At 41.4% G+C, this 21552-nt stretch overlaps 1 protein-coding gene across 5 annotated transcripts in view; it reads left to right on the forward strand.

Moving 5' to 3' along the window:
• The window catches only part of LOC141947741 (contactin-4), a 343702-nt gene that overhangs the window by 275445 nt on the left and 46705 nt on the right, over positions 1-21552 (forward strand). For all 5 annotated transcript variants that reach the window (XM_074879185.1, XM_074879183.1, XM_074879188.1 and 2 more), the window contains 2 exons: positions 291-420; positions 4324-4474. In XM_074879185.1, the coding sequence (XP_074735286.1) occupies positions 291-420; positions 4324-4474 (281 nt within the window). The remainder of the gene's footprint in view (positions 1-290; positions 421-4323; positions 4475-21552) is intronic.

Here is a 21552-nt window from a genome sequence, read left to right on the forward strand (position 1 = left end):
AGGGAGATTAATCTAAATGGTTTGGGTATTAAATCAATGAGAAGTCAAGGGAGAGTCCTCCAATTTAAATTGCATTTACCAACTACTGTATTGGTTTTACCATTTAGTATCTAACCTGACATAAATTTAGCTGGCAGACGAAGAGATTGGAGCATGCAAATTCTTCCCATTACTGCTACTTTTTTTTTTTGTCCACCTTGGTATAAAATATAGCCCAATAACCGCTGCACTTATGTTCCAAGGAGGGATCTCCTTATTTACTTTTTTATTTGTTTTACTGTTTCCTGCAGGGCAGAGTTCAGCTAGAGCAGGGCTCACTCACGATAACGAACGTCAGCCTGTCGGATGCCGGCATGTATCAGTGTGTAGCAGAAAACAGACATGGCATCATTTTTGCCAGTGCAGAACTGAGCATCATAGGTAAGTTTACTTTCCTGAATGATGCAAACCTTCCAAAACCAGTAAAGCCTTCACCCAAGCTGATTTTGCCAAGTTTCAGCATCTGAAGCAGAAGTGCTACCGAGGATCTTTGACAAGTTGTTGTTTAAGTAAGACATGAAATGAAAACTTGAGAAAGTGGATAGACAGAGAAGAGATTTTTTTATTCATCCCATCTTCCCATATTCATCCAGGTGACTGAGCACAGGGAGCTGGCAAGCTCACTCAACCTCGTGCTGGTTAGAAACATTGATGAAGAAATCCAAGTATTGCAGTTCAGAGCACACCAGACAGTACCTGCCTGCTCGTGGGCTGCAGAGACTGACTCTTCAAGGAATGTTGAAAAACCACTTGTTTGAAAAGGCCTTTCATTGTTCTAATGGCAATTATAATGCTTCTGTCCCAAACCTTCACCAAGAAAAGCAACTTCTGTCCCTCCTGTTTCATGTACACCTCCTCTACTCGTTGCAGTTAATATCAGGAGAAGCTACTGTGAATCCAGGTGGTTAAATACCTGTTGGGAGGGAGTAGAGATTACAAAGCCAGGCTCTTCTCGGTGGTGCCCAGTGCCAGGGCAAAAGGCAATGGGCACAAACTGAAACACGGGAAATGCCATTTAAATGTGAAAAAACCTTCTTTATTATGGGGTTGGTTGAACACTAGAACAGGTTACCCATAGAGATTATGGCATCTCTATCCTTAGAGATACTCAACATCCAACTAGACATGGCCCTGGGCAACCTGCTGTAGCAGCCCCTGCTTGAACAGAGGTGGGACAGGACCATCTCCAGAGGTCCCTGCCTGCCTCAGCTGTCCCCCAAGTCTGTACCTCACTCACAAATGTTGCTCTTGTACGAGTGGCGGGCCTGGAAACCAGTATGTCAGCATACATATGTAGTTTCAAAGGATTAAATAGAATTCATGATTACAAAACAGTGGTTTAGTTGTTTTCAAAGTGAATGTTCAATAGCATCATTCCCCACTTCATCCTGAAGAACAAAGCATGAGGTCTTTTCTGATTATGGCATTTTCAATTATCAGTCATTTTTTATCAGCAGCGATAGATGCCTGCATAGAAGAAAAATTAATTTGAAAGATTGTCAGTGTTGCTGTTAAAGAAAAGTACAATAAAGCTCAATGAATTAGACTTCACAATGCTAAGATTTATTGGACATGTTACTGCGTGAAAGAAATCGAAATAAAGCCACTGATGCTTTTCCTGTCTATTCAAAACGCTGGTAAAAAGGAGCCTCTGGGAGAAAGGCAGATCCTCTCAGAAGACAGAGGCTTCGCCCTTGTCGGTGGGTACCTCCAGTGCCTGCCCGTGGCCAGCACCCCGCAACACGCAACCTTGCCAACCTGCACAAAAAGTGGAGACCTTAGAGATCCTGCTCTTAAAAACCTGCCAGATAACTTGTGTTTGGCTGACTTCTCATTTGGGTTGTGCAATCTTGCTTCTGTATGTCACGTGAAAAGTACTGGAATGTGTGCTGCAGAATAATTTCTATGGATCTGTGATGTAATTTGGCGTATTTTTAAAGAAAAACAGCATGTTTTCCTTTTCACTAGAGTTTTCCAAGGAGGTCAATATTCTGAGCTCTCACTGAGAAATACTAGCTTTTAAACAGATCTTTCTGAGTATAAAAATGGTTATTTTAAAAGGTCCTGAAGTTAAGCACTTGAAATGATTAAACACCGCTAATAGCAAGTGAGACATAGCAAAGTTAAGTGAAAAGGAAAAACGGAAAATTACAGACAGACCTTTTCTCAGAGTGATTCTTCTCTATTTTTGTTGCCAATTATATTGCCTGGAGTCTTCAGCTAAAACCAGGATCCTGTTGTGCTGGGCATTGTAAAAACATATAGTAAGATGCAGTCATTGCCTTGAAGAATTTTCAGGCTAAGTGTTTAAAAAAAGATTTTAAAATTAAGGGTGGGCCTAGAGTGAAAAAAAAGTCATTAAAATCCTCATTTTACAAACAAGGGAAGCTGTGGTAGTGCTGAGAGCTGAGCCCAGAGTTTCTAAATGTCAGATGACAACATTTTGAATGTCACAGAATAAAACCCATGCCGTGCAACTCCTCTACCTCATGCAGGACTGAGAAGGAAGTAGCAAATGACTTGCAAAAAACCCAGTCTAAACTGTTCATTACAGAGATGGAAATAGTAGGATTATTGAAAAATCTATTTTGCTCATAAATTTTGGACAATCATCTGAGAAATTATTTCCAGATGTGATAATGTATTAATTATGATAATACGATATAAATAATAATCCATCTGGTTCTGACTGCATTGGTGGGAAGTTGTCCTCAGGATGCCTCCTTTAATTTTGAAATGTTTTACATAGCCAGTGTTGGTTTTTAGATGGCTCTTTTATAGTCTTTAATAATGCCATGTCTTCCTCTATGCTAAAATGAAGTCAGCCGTCTATGATTAGACATAGAAGACAAGACAGCTCAGAGATTAGTGAACTCTGATTCATGAAAGTGGAAGACGAGTTCTATTCGATCATAAAGCCCATCCCGTTATCAGTGTAGAATTATGTTTTATTCAACTCTTTTGTGGCAGGAACAATATCCAGAAGAATTGAGGCAGATGAGATGCCCTAAGAAATGAATTTGCTTTCTGTATCACACAGCAGGTTTTTGTCTCCCAGCTGCTTCAGGTGAGCTTTAGATCATTTTATGGAGCATCAAGAAGATGCAATGCATGGTGATCTAAACTCTCCTCTCCCAGGGTGCAACAAGAAAGTAAGTCAAAGAAAATGCTGTAAGCTCAGGGAATACGGTGATGGTGCAGGAGGCGCAGGGTGCAGGCACACAGCTAGCAAAGAGATGGGGAGAATTAGAGGGGACTGGGCAGTTTGCTGCCACGGATCTGTCAGAAAGCAAGCTCCTCTCAGCAAAGACATAGTGAGCAAGGCAAGAGTTGTTCACAGAACCCTTAAGCTGCCTCACCTGTTTGCTTTGAGCTTTCTATATTGAAAAAATTGTCTCACTTGATATAAATAAAACCTTCTGGTCGTCTTTGGGGAGTTCACTACCAGAGTCAGTCTGGAGGCAGCCGCCTCAAAGCTCCGCCTGTCATCAGGTCCCATCAAATAAATCATTAAAAATCTTTTGAGGCAGGAATCAGATGCCAAACTATCTCCTCCCTTCCCAGCATGCCTTACAACCAGGCTGCAGACTGTCTGCAGGGCTTTGGTGGTTGCTTGAATGAATTACTGACTGTTTTTCACAAAATAGAAGTGTATGCCTTGGAGGGAAAAGATTCAAGAGTAACTTGTACCCTGGTGCCTACTTAAGTCTTGCCTTGTTTTACTTGGTTCAAGACCTGGCTGTGTCAAGGTCTCCCACCTTTATAGCATTAAAATAAAAGAGCCATTTTATGAAACAATTATGAATATAAAGCATAAAAATACCAACTTTTCTGGAAATACTAACATTTCTGATTAATTACATGGATTCTGTATTTGTGACAATTTTCCTATATGCTGTTGCTCTGCACTTAGCAGTGTTTGACAAAATGATGATCATGCTGTTTTGACACAAAAAAAGGCAATACATTAATACAGTTCATGCATGTGTAGTTCTTAGGGGTGCTGCCACGAATAAGCTATGTGTGACGCTGGGTTTCTGCTGTCTGCCAAGGTTACTGGTTTCTCAGGTTTGTAGCTGAACATGCATTTCTAAAAAGTCAAGAGCTGAAGCATTCAGGTGTCTGTTTGCCCCCCCCCATATATGCACATATATGGTTCATAAAGTCAGATCATTTAGGAATTGCAGGTGAGAAACAGCCCTGGAATATTGTAATGTTCAAAACAGCCTGACTGGTTTTTCCAGAGGGAATTCTGATGTAGTTTTTCTTTTCTTTTTCTTTCAGCCATTGGTCCAGACTTTTCCAAAACACTCTTGAAAAAGTTAACTCTTGTTAAAGTGGGTGGTGAAGTAATCATTGAGTGTAAGCCGAAAGCTTCCCCCAGACCTACTTATTCTTGGAAGAAAGGAAAAGACATCCTAAGAGAAAATGAGAGGTAACGTCTTAAAGTAACCATTTCTTTCATTAGCTTGCTCCAACCCAGGGGCTTTCAGCAATGAAAGCCAAATTTGTCATTTATAGCTTCCCAAAATTGACTTGCAAATAAATTTGAAAACAGCTAGTGTTAAATCTCATGGAGCTGGGGGTGAGATTTCTATTCACATTGTGTTCATCCCAGTCTCTGTGTACTATTAAAGCATCCCTGCCAAGAAGGTGATAAAGATACATTCCAAAAAGCAAATATTTTGCCTCTGCATTGCTCTAAATAGCCATTGTTTTTCAAAAAATTTCCCAGGAGATAAAACCCTCCACTGCAAATTACACTGCTCTGGTACATTACTCAATGTCCCACAGACAGGAATTATTTGAGGTCAGTAATTAATGTGGCAGTCCTAACGCCTGACTTGGAGGAGGCTTTTTCAGACTGCCCAATTCATTTTTTTTCTTTTTTTTTTTTTTTAATTCAAAAGGAGAGCATCAGTAGAAAGTAGGAGCCTACCTTTAAATTTGCATGCATGGTTTTGCAGTGATTTGTTATTGACTCTGTACAGGTGTGATTGTGTTACCTGTCCTTGCTTGCACAGAGCCTGAGAGCGGGACCTGGAGAGCTGTCCTTGACAGTCCTCCAAAATATGATGCACCACTAGGATTGATGGGAAAACTCCCATCCTGTTAGTAAGGGTCAAAAACCACAAAGTACAGGAAATTGTTATTTTTAAAAGCTTAAACCTGTTAGAGCTGTTCTTTTATTTTGGAAAGTCTAGTCTTGTTCCACTCAACCTGCCTGCCTGTAATGTACATTGAAATGTATACTATGGTATTGTATACAAGTATGCAAAAAGCTGTAGTTCATTTAGAGCCCAATGAATACAATAACGAACAACCTATTTCAGACTTATTTATCTCCTGTTACCTGGTCTTTACAAAGCTATCCTCTACGGGCCGTCTGGCTTCACCTCTTGGGATAAAAAGAGTTGGGTGATCAATTGCACAGAGCCTCCTCTAGCAGCCAGGATACAAAGCTGTGTGAGGTCAAAGTTATAACAGATCAAGGTGTATTGATTTTTAAAACTAAAATAATTTGCTCTTCTGGTGAAGATTGTGCAAAGGATGGGAAGTATTAAATACTGGAAGTTTTGGAGTGTCAACCTCATGACGTTCCATCCGCCTCACCGTCCTCGCTGGCACAGTCCGTAGCTGAAATGTGCTGTTTTTCTCTGACGCTGTTCTCCTAGGCATAGCACAGTTCTTTCTCCTCATTTTAATTCAGGAGCGAGAGAGGAAGCATTAGTTTATTTGAGCAAAGGCTTAGGAAAAGAAAGAAATGTGCACACTGTGTTTCTTGCTTGGTCACTGCTGTGCAACGCTGAGAGCAAAGTGATTTTATTTTCTTTTTAGCGCTACTCTCTCATTTGCAAATTTACCTAAAAGTTGGATGCTGTAATACAGCAGAAACCCCTGGGTCCTGATTTCCCAAGGGAATGTGGCTCATGCACTGGTAGCATAAGGCTAGGTGGTAGCTCGGGTTGCCTGTGTGTTTATTTCCAAAATAAGATTTGAACTGGTTATTTGAACTGGCTGTAGATGTTTCAGCTGGTTTCCACCAAGGTTAGGAGAGGAAGAGATAGACCACAAAAACAGCAGGTTTCTTCAGAGTTTTGTGAAGATAGGCAACTGGGGAAAGGAGACACTTGTTATTTCCCCTCAGTGAAACCTTCTCACCTAAAGTGGCACCATTGTAGACATGAGGGAGTCCACACCAGAACACCCTGAAGGGTGCACACGTGTGTAAGGAGGGTAAGGCTGTACCTACAGCGTTTTCCTGACTGACCTTGTCCAGAGGCATATAGGCAAGAGGCAGGTATAGTCATAAAAACCTGCTAAATAGTATATACCTTGCTGTTTGCCGGTCACAGTCCCCATGCCCAGGCAGACTTTAGGCTGGGAGGATGGGTTGTGAGTGCAACACAGTCCTCTGAGCAGCTCAGTGTTGAGCTGAAATGCAAACCGCAGCAAGACTGAGGCGTTGGTGCTCATGGCAGCAGAAGGCTTGCTGCCCCACTCCTCTTGCTGAGCACACCGTGCCAGAACCAGGAGCCTCCCACTTGGGCACCAAGCCCTGGATGGGAAACCGGACATGAAATGTGCCCAAGCAGGTGTGAAATTTTCTGCTACTTCAGCCCAGGGGTTTTTCCGCCAGCCGGATCATCCAGTGGGGCCTATCTGGCAAAATGTCTTAATGAACAGTGCTCTGTTGACTTGGCAGTTGAACCTATTTAGTTCTTATACGCAGTTGGTTGTGTCTCCTGTGGGGACAAGGGTGTTGAATCCTCGCCATTGCCTTTATTAACCACACCATCCTTGCAGTCTGTACCTGGAGACTGTGTGAAATGCCCAATTAGGAAATTACATTGTCTTGTATGATCATGGCATTGTTCAGCAGCGCTGTCTGTCTTCATGGGCAGGAGAGGCCAAGTGCCTGGTTCTCTGCTTAACATTGCTGTATTTCTGGTTTCTTCGGTTGCTGAAATGTTACCTCCTTCGTGCCGTCCCAGGGGACAGCAGCATTGACTGGAGTCTAGTCCTAGTACCTTCTATACCCACGCTTATGCGTGGGCTTCAAACAAGAGCTTTCTTGGCTGTTGAAAAAAATCTGTTGAAATATAGGAAGAAAGACGCCAAGAAAAGCTGTTGCTGAGATCTCTTCATCTAGGGCAGAAAACAGAGCTTTTAGACAGGCATGGGAGAAGAAACTTAAATGAAATCTGTGGTTAAACTGATGTTAGAGAGTCCTTCGAGTTTCAGAGAGTCACCTGAACATCTGGATACTTCCCCAAACTGAACTTGATCATGTGAAGGTTAATCAATATAGATGGTCCTTCCAGTTCCAGGTGGAGTTAAAAACAACGTTAATGTGTCAGCCCTTGCTTTGAATTCTGATGTACAGCCTGACGGCTACCATGGCAATCGCTCAAGCATTTCTCCTGGGACTTGTGTGACTTTTCAGATGGAGTGTAATGCTAGGGACTCCTTGCTGCAGACAGAAATAGTGTGCATCAGATTTTGCTGACGAGACTCTTGCTCAGGAGGCTACTGCTGTCCAGGATGCAAAACTAAGTGTGGTGTTCAATGTTTGCCCAGAGAGCAGTGACTACCATGGAAAAAAAGAGCTTTATTGTTTTAGGTTTCATATTCTTCTCTGGAGGCTGAGGTAGTGTGTACTGCACCCCTAATGAATAACATGCCCTGAAGGTATCTCTTACTGGTGGTTGAGAACTGTGGAATTGTGTTATTAGAAATTCTGCCTTGGGGTACAATTATATTATTGCAGTCATTAAAGGCAGTTCATCTCCATAATAATGGAAATCCTGCCTTGGAGGCCTAACAGAGTCAAAATAATGTTAGTAGCCTGACTCCAGAAGGTAAATTTTATATAGAAACAGCTATAGCACAGATACAGATATATTGCAAATGCTGCTTGGAAATAAAGACTATTTCTATATGGGTAAAGATACAGAGATAATTTTCTATCCTTGATCTTCCCTTCAGATTTCAGTGCAAAACAGCTGTTACACTCTGTGGGAAAGGTCTTCAGTCCTATTAAAGCCACTCTGCACAAATCAGCCTCACAGGGCCACTGATAGAGTAAGAGGAGCTGAGTCTGCTGCCTGCCACAGTATCTCCAACCTTTCACACCACTGGGACAGGAGACATGACTAAAATACACCTACCCTGTGGGAAACCTTTGCTCAAGGAACAGGGGATACCTTTTAGATGGGAATGGTCACCATAAAGCTGTGCAGGCTACATCACCAGAGAGGCAGTAGTATGTAAGTAGCGTTTAGGACCCACTTGCCCCAGCACACTTCTCAGGCAGAAGTGATTTTACCCTTTCAAGATACACTCTTACGCGTATAACCTGAAAGTTTGAGCCAGTTGTTGAGATCTGCAGCTGGTAGGGAGTCGTTTCACAAGCCAACAAGCTGTGGGAGCTCAAGGTGGAAGTGGTGTCTTCTGGTCATTGCAAAACTGCAGTGCATCTTTGGGATGTGTCAGATTGTTTATCAGAGAGAAAGACTTGAGTTCAGAATGCTTTCCACTTACTATTTGGTTCTCCTGTATTCATATCTCCAGATATGTTTAACCTCCGATCTCTTTATTCTGACTCAACGATAGGAGAAAAGAGATTTTGGAGAGCTGGGATCCCATTACATAGGTTCTTTTCTCACATCCCAACTACATCAGTGTGACTCAGAGGTGATACTGGACTTAAGCCTGCGAGATCAAGATGCAGAGTGTCACTGCCCAGCTGCCTGAGGAGGGCTGGTATTCAAAACCAGGCAAAACTCCTTGAGTGAGGAGTGCACAGACTGTAGAGCCAGGTCTTACAGTGTTTATTTAAATCTCAGTGTCACTTTTGTCTTATAATCTTACGTCTTCATCCCCCTGATTTTATGAAGTAACGTTGTCAATGTCAAGTGAGTTTTTGGATATAAAATCTATGGCACCATATAGATAGGATATAGGCACGATACAAGCATTATATACAGAAACATGGTCTTCTGGAATTATTACACTATGTGAAAGACAGATGATTCGAACTGTGCCTATACTTTGGTCCAAAGCTGTCTCAGAAACCAAATCAATCATTCCTAGATATCGGTGGGAGTTACAGAGGTAGAGGGTAATTTTACGTGAGATTTACCAATATAAAACAGAAATCCATAGTTACCCACAAGTCAGAAATCCATAGTTATCCACAAGTTTGGAAAAACTTCCAGTAATTGATGACCCCTGTAAAACACTGAAGTGAATGAAAGCAAGTCCTTAATGGAGGACTTTCTTTTAAACTCCTGAACTCCTAAAGCCAAGCATTTTCCAGTCTGCAGTATTTCCCATTTGTGACAATTATTTCCTGGCATTACATTGTATATATTCATTGGCAGGAGTAGGAGGGGAGGTCACGGCAGTCAGATTGTTCTTGCAGGATTTTGTTAATCCTCTCATAATAATTCAATTACATCTAATGCAACAACATTAGATAAATTTGTTGCTGAGACTAGTGCTTTAAAACCTTTATTTTCAGGTGATCTTATCACAGAAACCTTTCAATTTCTTCATAATTACGGCACGGCTCCCACAGAGAACTGCACTTGGTTGCAAGTGTGAGCAGTTCATCCTCACAGTGGTGGAAATCAGAAGTCACTGTAGTCGCTCGCTCATTCGTTCAGATTTCCTGGGTGCAGGAGGGAGAATCGGGCTGTGCGTGATTAGAGACAAATCCTGGAGCTATGCAGAATGCTGCCAGCTGAAATTAAAATAAGCCTCTGTCACAGCTGCTCCCACGCTCTGAACTGTTCGAGGAAGGTCCTGCAATGGAACTGTAATTCTCTTTGAACTATTGATCAGGAAGCATTTTTAAAATAATTTAAACCAGTTAATTCAGCAGTTAATTTAAACCAGTTCATTTTAAAACAATTAAATCTCTCTTAATTTTCATACTTTTTTCTGTACCTCACAAAAAAAAAACCTCGCACAAAAAAACATCGTTGCAGCCCAACAAATCTGCAGGTGCTGACATGTAGGTGCACAACGTCCAAGGGCTTGACTGTGGGAGTGCTGGGGTTTAACGTTAGAACTGAGACTGATCCTGTGATCTGCACCCACAAACTGGGGTATTTTGCACAGATTGAACTGTCTTTTAATAACTTACCACCAAAGGCCATTTTCTTAGAGTATCTTAAGAAAATTTCTCATGGAACTAGTCAAGGGATATATTTGCTGGAGTAGTGTTGGAAGGGGTTGTTAAGTGCTTGTTTGTAATGCAAGATTTACATCACTTTCCTTGCAAGTCTTTCCTCTTTTCTCAGATGCTTGGCTTTGACTTACAGAAATGACTTTCATTTACATGCAATAATGGTAATAATTACATGTATTTCTTTCTGACAGAGTGTTTCATACTAGATATCAGTCTCTCAGACAGACTTATTGTAATTTCCCAGAACCGTTTGTATGGTTCAAGAGCAAAGGAGGGAGATGGCAAGTTTCAGTCTCTCTGTCTACCATGGCTTCCTGCTGCACTCCTCCTCCCTTGCTTCCCAAGCGTAGACCAAGACAGCGTTTATTTAGGGAAATACTGTACTTCTGCCAGTCTTGTGGTTTGTAGCCAGCCACCCACTGATGTATTGATTAGCCAAAGCATGGGGACAGGCCGTGGTACTGCCGCAGGGTGAACTGTTTAGGTCTGAGCTAGTGCTGGCTCTAGTGGCTGCCCTGTGTTCAGGAGCCCTTCTCCAGGTGCTTTGGGGCATCGCTGCGAGGAGGGGAGTGGGGCTGGCAGGCAGTGTTGTCAGCTATCTCATGCACTTGGTAGGAGCTTGCACACGTCAAAATCTAATGCGTATTCCCTTGAAATAGTGAATGTTTAAAATATGTACATGGTCTTCATTCCTAATGTTCTTCTAAAGCTATTGGAAGTCACATTTACCCTGCTACCAGACGTGTACTTAGTCTAGGACAGGAAAATAATTGTACTTTTAAGCCCCAAAACAAATTGCTCTTCTCCTGTTCTTGTTCATGTAAAGCCCTTACATCATTAGAGCTGTTTCTTTTCTATGAATATACAGTGCATGCATTGTTTATACAGTTTAATTGTAAGGAAGGAAATTCATGAAAAACAAATGATGTTCTGTGCTGGTAGCAAAAAATATGAAAGTGTCCAATTAAACAGCCACTCACTAGGACTTGTATAATAGCAACATCTGTTACCTTAATTAAACAAGTTTCTGTATAAAGGGACCCTCATAGTGCACTTTGTTAGAGCAGGATCTGACCTAGATACTCCAGGCACGCTCACTATCTTCATGGAAATTTTCCCAGTTGGTCCCATTATCTTACAGTCTTGACAAGCTTCATGATATATGAGCACACTCTTGCACACACAAAGCCATACTGCTTAAAGCAGGAAGATTTTTAATATTTTTTTTTAGATGAAGACCAATAAAAGCACAGAAATGCAGCATATAGTGGCATTTACCCATTGAATTCAGTCACAGCATCATTTGGAAGTGTAAAGAGTGCCTGGTGAACTTGGACCTTGTCAAATCACATTCAGGAGAGAGAACTGCACTTCCAGAAAGTGCTCGCAATTCATTTTTGAAAGTTTATGTGCTTCAGGGTTTAAGTAATTTAGGTCCAGATTTTTCCAGGTATTTTGTTACTGCTCTCCACCATAGTCTGCAGTCAGAGCTGATCTAGAAGGGTAAGTTCACTTTTAGGAGTCTGGTGCCTTGGTAACTTCTGACAAGAAGATGAGGACTTGAGACTGGGAAGGAGCAGTGGGACTCCGATGAGGGCTTTGCACTCATCCGCAATCAAAAACCCAACCAGAGCTGCCCAAAATCCCACCCTCATCAGAAGAAGGTGCGGTCTGCTGCTTGGGGCCCACCAGGAAGATCCAGAGCCCTGTGCTCAGGGCTGTAGGGCACCAGGCAGCTGTAGCTGAAAAGCCTCTTAGATATGTTAATGCACAGCTGTGCCTGCAGGCTTATTAATATGGGCAGTGAATGTTAATTTGTTCGTAAAGAAGAACACCGCCCCACGCAGGCGCTGCTGGCTGCTTGGGAGAGGAAGCTGAAGTCCTGATCTGGGGGAAGCCAAGCTTCTTCGTCCTGTCCTTGGTGCCCAGGCTGGCACAAAGTCAGTGGGAGTCACAGGGTAAAGCCCAAAGCAGCAGCCTCTCCTCCCAGCGGCTGGAGTGATGGTGGCCAAGGAAAAGCAGAAAGCTCTCAGCTAATTTTTTTGTTGTCTTCTGCATTTCAAAACTTTCAGAAAGACTTTTCTCTCTCAAAGAGGTTAGCCATGGTTTTCTCGAGAGTTCACATCCTAAGGACCTCCTCACCAGGGTTGTTGGTTTACAGACTCCTCAGGTATTATTTTTGTAACAGGAATTTTAACCTATTCACTTCAATGCTATGACATTTTGAGAAGAAAAAAATTGTGAAATCAGCAAGAAAAGAAAGGCTTTTCTCTTTATTCTTTCAGTGTGTCTTGAATTTAAAAAGTTGTATAAATTCCAATTTTTTTATTTGTTGCCTCAAACTTCCTAATTAGTGGTTAATTACCATAAACAGCCAGAAAGAAAATGGCAATAGGACAGACATCACATCTTTCCCAGTCTGGTGCCAAGGTACAAACCATGGTAATATTTTTATACTGATTATTTGAGAGATGAATTGCCAGCAGTGGCTTTTGGACACACGGTCTAGTGACACTTCAGCAGAAAATAAAACCTCAAAGGATGCTTCCTATCATTGTTTTGCATTAATTGTGTTGACTGTCTTTTTTTTTTTAAATAAAGCACCTGTGCAATTTCTTTAAGGCAGACAGGTAACCAAACCATCAATAACTTGTCGGGTTTTCATTACATCCTGCCTAGGCAAAATGAAAAATGACACCCTGCAAATAGCTTTTTGAAGTTTGAATTGACAATGCAGCATTCATCTTAGTTTTTAGAGACAATGGCAGAAGATGGCTCTACTTCATTGGAACATCTTAAATAACTGGCGTGTCAACTCACTTCAACCAATTTTCTGCAAAAAGAGAACTAAAATGAACCAGGAAACCACTTGATTCAATGGTCAGAGGTCTTGGAAAGCAGTCATTCTAGGCTTGATGGCCTTGTCTTCATGGACTGTTTGTCTCCCAGCTGAAGCTGGTTTTAGCTCTGTGTTGTTCTGGAAGGTCACAGTATGTTTTAACATAAGCTCACGTGAATGTGGGTCTGTCAACTTGACACTAAATACTTGTAGTTTAGTGTGTGCTAACAGTAAAAACCACTGATTTGTGTGATTGGAAATCCGCTGGTGAAAACCAGTCAGTTTTGCCATAGTTCTGTTAGAAGTAGGTCACTAACTTTTCCTTGCTTCTTGAGGATAGTTACATGGATCTGTTTTCTTTTCTTTGTGTGTATCTGGCAAAGATAATAAATCTTGTTACCTTTGTAGTTCGAGATACTTATCATATGCTTGTATGCATAACCCTCTAAATGGCCTCTCCACAAAGCTTAGCTGTCCATCTGTTTCGCTTTAGCGGGTCTCTGATGATTGAACCTCTCTGCAGCATTGGTAGTAAGTCAGTGACTGCAGTTCATTCTTGCTTTGTCTTTTCCCTCTGCTCTTCAGCAAATATTTGTAGCAAAAGGTGATCTGAGAAGGGTTAAAGAATATCTAGAATCCAGATTCAGTACCATTTTATTTTGTATGTGTAAAGAAATTAGGCTGATTCCTAAAATTTGCAAGTTCATTTATCTGCTCTTGTAGAGCTAGGAAATTATTTCCTACAACCAGCCACAAATTGTTGTTGAGCATACCTGAGATGCTGATGAATCCCAACCTACGCCAAGTTTCAGCTGGTGTTCCAGAAATGAGACTCTCTCACACCTCGACACAGTCTCCTGTAACATCAGCAATCTGTTCCTATTTTCCCAGCAGATTATTTTCAGCGTGGTATTATTGTAGTACTCAGTGATACACATGTAGGACATCATTGCTGCCACTGCTGCTGCTGGAATGAGCTTGCGACCACAACCCAGCCATGGTTTGATCAGACTCACGGTGACCTAAGTTATCTAGAGAAGCCAACAGACTTTTATCCTGGTGCTTGTGTATTAGTTTCGAAAATAAAGACCTGCTTGCAGAGTCAGGCAAAAGGAGAGGATGAAACATCCAAAAGCATCAGACCTCCAGAGCACAGTAAGATGTGTCCCGTGTTTACACATCCTTAACAGAAATGCTGTCACTCGCTGTGTACTGTTAAACAGCTGCTGCTTTTCCTGCTTGAGGTGTCTCGTCTTTATGATTATTAAATTCATCTCTAGGTACTGTGCACACAGCTACAAACTATTTCTCCCGCTCTGTAAAGACGCCCCAGGAAAGAACGAGTTCCTCCCCGCAGTGCTGTTGTGTCGGAGGCGGCAGGATCTGGCTTCCAGCAGTGAGGAAGGTTTCTCTCTGTTGTGAGCACAAGCTGCAGCCAACGCTTTCAAAAATAAATGCCTGTAATTAGTCTCCTAAATGCAATTTGAAATTGATGAGTGGTTCATACTTGTCCTCCAGTTGAAGAAAATAGTAATAATGATTTTAGTAAGACTGTAGCATTTTGAAGGAAAAAATTATTATCAAATATTTCTTCTCTTGGATATTTCCATGATTAAGAGTGAGAAGGTAATGATTTTACAGTTAGGGCCAGACTTTAAGAAAAACATGCTTAAAATCCAAGGAAATAATTACATGTCTACAGGGAAAAAAGGATTTCTAATGAACTTTTTAGACAACCTACCAGACTTCGTGATATTTTTGATGATTATTTAAACATCATTTTTAAGTGATGTAAATGTGTCTTTGGATCTTGCAAATCTATGTTAATGTCAATTATAAGTGAAGTGGGTAATTTATCTTTGTACCGTGGGCATTTTTTGTTGAAACTAGAGGAAAAGATGTGTTATATTTGAAACACTATGCCTTTGGGCTTCTGTTCGGGTGGTATCAGCTGGAACAAATAAGCTGAGAATGCATTTACTGCTTCTGCTCTAATCTCACAAATGCTTCCAGAAATGGTTTGTGTCAGCAGTTGATGCACAGAAAATCTTGCACGGATTTTTTTCTCATAAGAGAATAATTTTTATGAGCTTCAGTGGAGGTTCCTTTAATGCTCATGTTCTCCAAACCTCTGAAGCATTTGCTGTAGGTAGAGGGTGATGGCTTGTCCTCATCGGGAAAGGAGTTGTTGGTGAGGGTGACTGGAGGCTGCGCTTCCAAATTTGATTCCTCAGATTGCCGCTGTCCCTCTTTATAGACTGGGAGAAGTCACTTAATCTCCTGCCTCTGGCTACAGTCACTGCCCTGCAAGAATGAGCACAGCAAATGTTTCACCGAACATTAGGTAGACTGAATGCAGTAGTGGCTTCACAGCACCAGCTGCTTTCTACACAAGATTCACTTGCCTCCAAGTGTGAGAGAATGCTTTGTGGGGAACACCATGGCTCTGGGCGGGTAATCGTGCATAAAGAGGATGTTTTAGCCTTTCACAGGGCAGTTTGCAAGTGTGCTTTTCCCCTCCACCACCGCCAGCAACAGCCAGGGGAGAAGTCCTGGGGCTGCCGGGGTGTGTGCGGAGCACCCCCATCCTTCACAGTGCCATCGTGGCTTTCACGGTTTGTGGGAAATGGCCAACTTAGTTTGTGAAAATAAACTGAGAAGTTGAAGTGCTGTGTTAAAAGGGCAGTTTCCCATGGGGGATGGTCTTCATTTCCCACCAAAATCAATGGAAAATTGTCTCTTTGCGCCATTGGACCCTTCTAGACTTGCAAAATCTTCCCATATAGCTCAAATTATCATTGCCTTACGTCTCAGGAATGAAAGCTGTAAAAACGAGCTTTCCATTGCTTTACTCAAATCTGCTTCCTCAAATATTTATTTTCATGACATGGTCTTTCGTACTGTATTTATTTTAATTTCATGCGTAGTGAAAAAAGAGCAGTAAGGGAGAGAAGTCAAAAGGTTCCTATTATTTGAAATTCACCACAGCCTACTGGTTTCCTTCAGGGTCCCTAGCAGTGTTTGTGTTTGGTTTTCATTTGTTTCTTCCCGTTATCAGCATCCCTTAAGAAAGATATTTTGTAGAGAACTGTTCCTCTTAGATAACCTAGGGATATTTTTATATTTGAATTATGACTCTAGGCATCTTTAAACAATTTACATGAAGTCTCTAATAGCTGTAAATGCTCCCTTCTTCTCCTCCCACCACCTCGCTCCTTTAGGATGAGGTTTTGCACTTCCAGACTTGTCTTAAAAATCTATGGACAAAAGGGAGGATGATGACAAAACACAGCTTTTGTGTTTCTAGATATTAATATAGGCTGGATGCAGTATTATTTATTTGGACTGCTTGATCATTGCAGATAAACAATTTGTCGCAAAACAAAGTTGTGGGAGAACTTAGGATGCAAGATCTGTGACTGGTTTAAGCTGATATTGGATTCAGTGGAGTTATGTTGTTTGATGTTGCCAAGGCGGCCCCTATTTCTCTAGAATAACATTTACAGATTTTTATAATAATCTGAAAGAATTGCAATTCATACTCTCCTCACCTTTAATTCTTCATACTTAGCAAGCCTGTAAATGAAAAGCCTAAAATGAAAACACATTTACACACAACAGTTCACATCTCTGGAAGAAGTGTTCTTAGTATTTTCTTGAAAATCAATATCAAGAATTAAGTAAGAAAAAGAAGTGTAGTACTCTGTATTTTTCAATGCAGCAAGATTTGTATTCTTCCTAGGAAGACCTTCCAAAAGATTCATTTTAATTTTTTGTGCTTTCTTATTGTAGTCTCAGAACACAGAAAATGCCAAATAAACCCAAATTCTGCACACCATAGATGTCTAGCCAAGTCACAGTTGCTGTAATTTAGCAGTAAACCTCCTGGTGTCCTTCATGACTCAGATGTACTAGTAAAAATGCTGCAAAGTGATGTTCCTCCTTCATTGGCCTTCTCCAGCCAGTGTTTTTCCTTGGACAAAATATATATATATTTTACAGAACAAGAACCACTCCCATGACAGAGACCCCAGCAGCCCCGTGTAGTGTCACACACAGCCTCAGGAGTTCAAACACTTCATCCTCAGGCTCTTTAGCTCCATTTAAAATATACCTCTAGCAAAGCTTGTGGGTAATGCTCTACTCAACTCAATGCAACAGGATTTTACCTCATTTTATTTTGAGCAAATACAGTTCTTACCTGAAAATGAATTATAGGGAGTTTGCTGTTAAGATACCTGCCAGTTGTCATGGATGAGGAAGGCCTTATCTAATGCCTGCTTTCACCAAGAAAAAGACATGCACTAAATTAAATGGGCTTTGACTGAGGCTCTAAATTAGCTCAGGCTTTTCTGTGAACCATGAAAAGACAAGTAGTTATAGACAAATAAGTACCAAAGCAGCTGTAGGTGGTTATCTAAATCAAAACTAACAGGTCCCAGACAAGAAGTTGCAGATGCGTAGAGTTTAGGTGGATAATCAACTGGAAACCACTGTAATGCCAATCCAGCAGACATTGTTGTCCTGCATTTCACTCAGACTTACCCAAACAGCTGTTGGGTACAGACCCAACTTGTCCCGTCCTTGCTCATGTTGCTCTCCTGACCATAGCCCTCAGGTCATGTTGATGTCCCACATTCGTAGCTGTGTGGACACTGTCCCTTTCACACCCATTTTCAGAAGCATCTGGGGTAACATGACGAGGGTGAAGCTCAAGCCTGGAAAGCCCTGTTTGCTTATGGGGGGATGCTGAGAGGTTTTGGCCAGTATTGTTGTAGGGTGGGAAGTCTCAGATGGTGTGACAAGGCACTGGGCAAGGGTTAGGATCAGGGCTCTCCCCTCACCCTCTTCTCCCTGCACACCAGGGACCATCGACGGTGTTGAATGCAGCCCCAAGAAGTTGGCTTTGACCTTGGCATATACTTTACTGGGGATTAATGTTCGGAAGCAGAAAGCTCTGACCTTACTGTTATTTATTTACGCAACGTGAAGGTTGTAGTCACACATGGAGACAGCATTCCAGGGCCACAGAAATTATTAGCTGTGGACCATACTCTGAACCAGCCCATTCTTCAAGTGACGAGCAGGTGCTCGTGACCGGTGTCCCTGATTTTGGGGAGGGCTCTGTTCTGAGCAGTAAGTCCTCCCTCTCAGCCAAACCTGTGAGTATTTCTAAATTACACTGTGTTTTCCTGAAATAGCCCAATGGCCAATACTGCATTTATGAGATCATTTTAATAATCCCAGTCTCTGCCTCATTGCATGGGAAGCATTATTAAAAAGGTAATAAACTGCTACAAAGACATGCAATAGAAATAGAAATAATTTGATAAATAATGCAATTGCCCGGAATCATTTACATCTGAAGTAGAGTAGTGGCGTGAAGCAAAGTTGCTGTTAGGCTAAAAAGTGCTGTAGATATTCCTGCCTATGAACTATGAGAAAAAGCAAATACACTGCTGAGATTGCAGTCTGGTCTGTCTCATGCTTTTGCTTTCTTCCTCTGCTTCCAACCCCCCCAGTCCAAGCAAGGTTCTGAAGGATGGACAATAGGCCATTCATCATGTCGGCTGAAATACACTGTTTTTCACAGGTACATTTAACCTAAATCCTCTCTGAGAAGACGGATTATCTCTTAGAAGAACTCTGGCACCACAGTCTCTTTTCAATAGCCACGTCAACCACTGCCACAAAGGCTGTACATGAAGGGATCAATGGTAGTTTTATCTCAAATTGCACTCAGTGTGTGTTTCTTCCAACTGACATTCATTTAAATGCTTGCTCTAAGACATCTTTTCTCCCTGTAATAGAAAAAAGATCAGACATCCAAAGCATTGTTTCCTGGGGAAAAAAAAAAAAAAATATTCAGTTGGCTAAGCATGAAATATTTCGGATGCATGTGTTTAATCAACAGTGAAAGCAAGTGTAGTTACGCTTGTATTTTGTAAATTAAAATGTTAAAATTAGCAGATAAGAAACAACATACCTTATTTCATTGCAGCAGTGCTAATAAAACCATTTGAGAGGAAAAAAAAAAAAAGTCCCTTTATAATTATGAGCACTTTGCTCCAAAGAAACGTTGGAGCTCTAATCTGCAGTCCCGTAGTTGTGCTGTCCGCCTGCGTGCTGCATCCCTCAGGAAGATAACCCTTACCATTGCACACGCAGCCTGCCATGTGCACTGCATTTGTAGTCCATTCATATTCCACATGTTTCCATCTGCTGAACAGAAAAATAGAGGGCAAGCTGAGAAGAATATATTGAGGGATACCTGCAGTATCATCTGTCTGGTGCAGGTTTTCTGTTGGTGATGTGTGGGCTTTGAGAGTTGGAAAATAATTCGCAATGAAAAGGTTAGCACATGGACCTGCTACTCATCCCTGCAAAGGCTTTCGCTGGGTGACTGCAAGGTGCAGGTGAGGCTGAACAACCCCTGGCTCTGCAGTGCTGATGTATTTAGTTCCTGGACCTGCCTAGATTTTCTTTTAATTAAATAACAGAACAAGATGTTACAGTAGATATTATAAGTCTGGGACTTTTAAGCAAGCATGAGGGCAAACCTGAGCAGCGGGTCATAGGGATGTTTTGGTAGATGCAAGTGATGCAGTCAGACACCCAAAGGTCAGATTTCCTTGGAGCTGGGCTGGACGTAATTACTGATACTCAGTTTTATGATGTGCTCTGGGAGTTTTGCAGTTTTCAGTCATGGTTTATATTCCAAATAAGGGCTTGATCTCGTTTTCACAAAGTCAGTGATAAAACTCTTACTGAACTCAACAGGACATATTCTATCTTTAAATGCATATATTACTGACTGAGAAATAATTATCTGCTCCTGGGAATCCTGCCCAGCAGTGGAGAATGCTGTGGTGAGCTACCCATGTCAGATCTATTGTTCTTGATTTGGGGTCAGAGGCAACATAACCTGCTGATGGGTGATTTAACAGATATGGCAGATATATCATGAGCTGAAAAAATAAGCACTAAGATATCAAACCAAAATGATTAAGCACTGCTCTTTTTCCTCATACTGCTCCAGGTCTGCCTGACCTCTTCCATCCATTCCCAGCAGCTGCTGGAGACACTGGGCAAGTTAGTATTGCTGTACTGGTTGGCCATGATAATATGTCCATGATGCCAAGGTGGGTCCTTTCTAGGTAGCCTAGGTGTCTTTGAATAGCAGATTGGTGCAGCTGTAGCACACACTTAGATATTTTTCATCCATAAAGATGCATCTTTCTCCTTCATATACTTTTCAGGGTTCACCCCAACCAAGTAGCCAAATGCCTTAAGACTTCCATTCCTGCCAAGCTGGCACAGGGCACATGCATTTGTCAGGCACGCAGTGTCAGCAAGAAGCTGCTATGGAGGCTGTGCCGATCAGGTTAGGAAAAAGCTTCTTCAGGGTAATGCAAAGTGCTCAGCCTGCAACTTTTTACATTTGCTGCTGCAGTGGCAAAAAAAAAAAAAAAAAAAAAAAAAAAGGGCAAGGAAAGCTATGGAGGAATGCTTTCAGCATTTTTAAAGGTCCTTTGTCCCCAGAAGAGCTTTGATCAAAACACTGACAAGGTCAGCTCTTCCTGGGGTAGAACCCAAAGCTTCAGTTTAGGAAACAAACAGTCCTTTTATCTCCTAATTTCAGATGTGTCTCTGCTCTCTGTGGATGTGAAGTCTCCAGTTGACAACCACAGACCAACAGATTCTCTCTTAAAAATGCTATGTTTAAAATAGATGACCTTTCTTTATATAATGATGCTAAACTATCTTATTGCCATCTTTTTTCTCAAATGGATGTTTTTATCTTTGATTTTCCTCTGATATTAGCAGTGACCATGAACCAGGTTATCAGTAACGCAGTTGCATTAAGCTGTACAAGAAGAGATTTATATTTTTAGTTGTTACCACTGTTGTGGTTAGTAGTGTCAGGGAACCCAGAACATTCAATAGCAAGTCAGTAGCTCATTTTTTGAGTTTGTAGTGATTTAAAGAGATGCATACTCAGCAACCAACACTTTGTTCTAAAGTAATATGTGTGTTATTGGAAATGTAGTTTATTTTTATGTCTTCCTAGGCATCTTATTATTGGGGATGTATTTCGGAAGAGGAAGAAAGTGTACCGAACAGTGCTTCATTTAATTTGAACTTTGGTCTTAAGAGAACTTTTTCAACCAAACTGCTAAAAGCAGTTGATGAAGGGATGTTTGCTTTCAAGCCAATTAGCAGTTTGAGAACCCTCAGTGGTCTGAAATGAGTCTCTCCTCTCGTTTAATGCAGATATGTCTGCAAAGAAAATTTGTGAATTAGCAAAAGCAGTGAAAGTCCTTCCTACTTTCTCAACTAACTGTAACAAATTTCAAAGTGCTAAAATAATTACTTGTTAACTTCTAACACATTGGATTCAAATTAGAGGACAAAACATTCAGTATAGAAAAGCACCTTCAGCAAAAAGAGCCACATAACCATAAGGCCTCCTAAT

Source organism: Strix uralensis, chromosome 10, assembly GCF_047716275.1.
Source record: "Strix uralensis isolate ZFMK-TIS-50842 chromosome 10, bStrUra1, whole genome shotgun sequence".
Taxonomy (NCBI): domain Eukaryota; kingdom Metazoa; phylum Chordata; class Aves; order Strigiformes; family Strigidae; genus Strix; species Strix uralensis.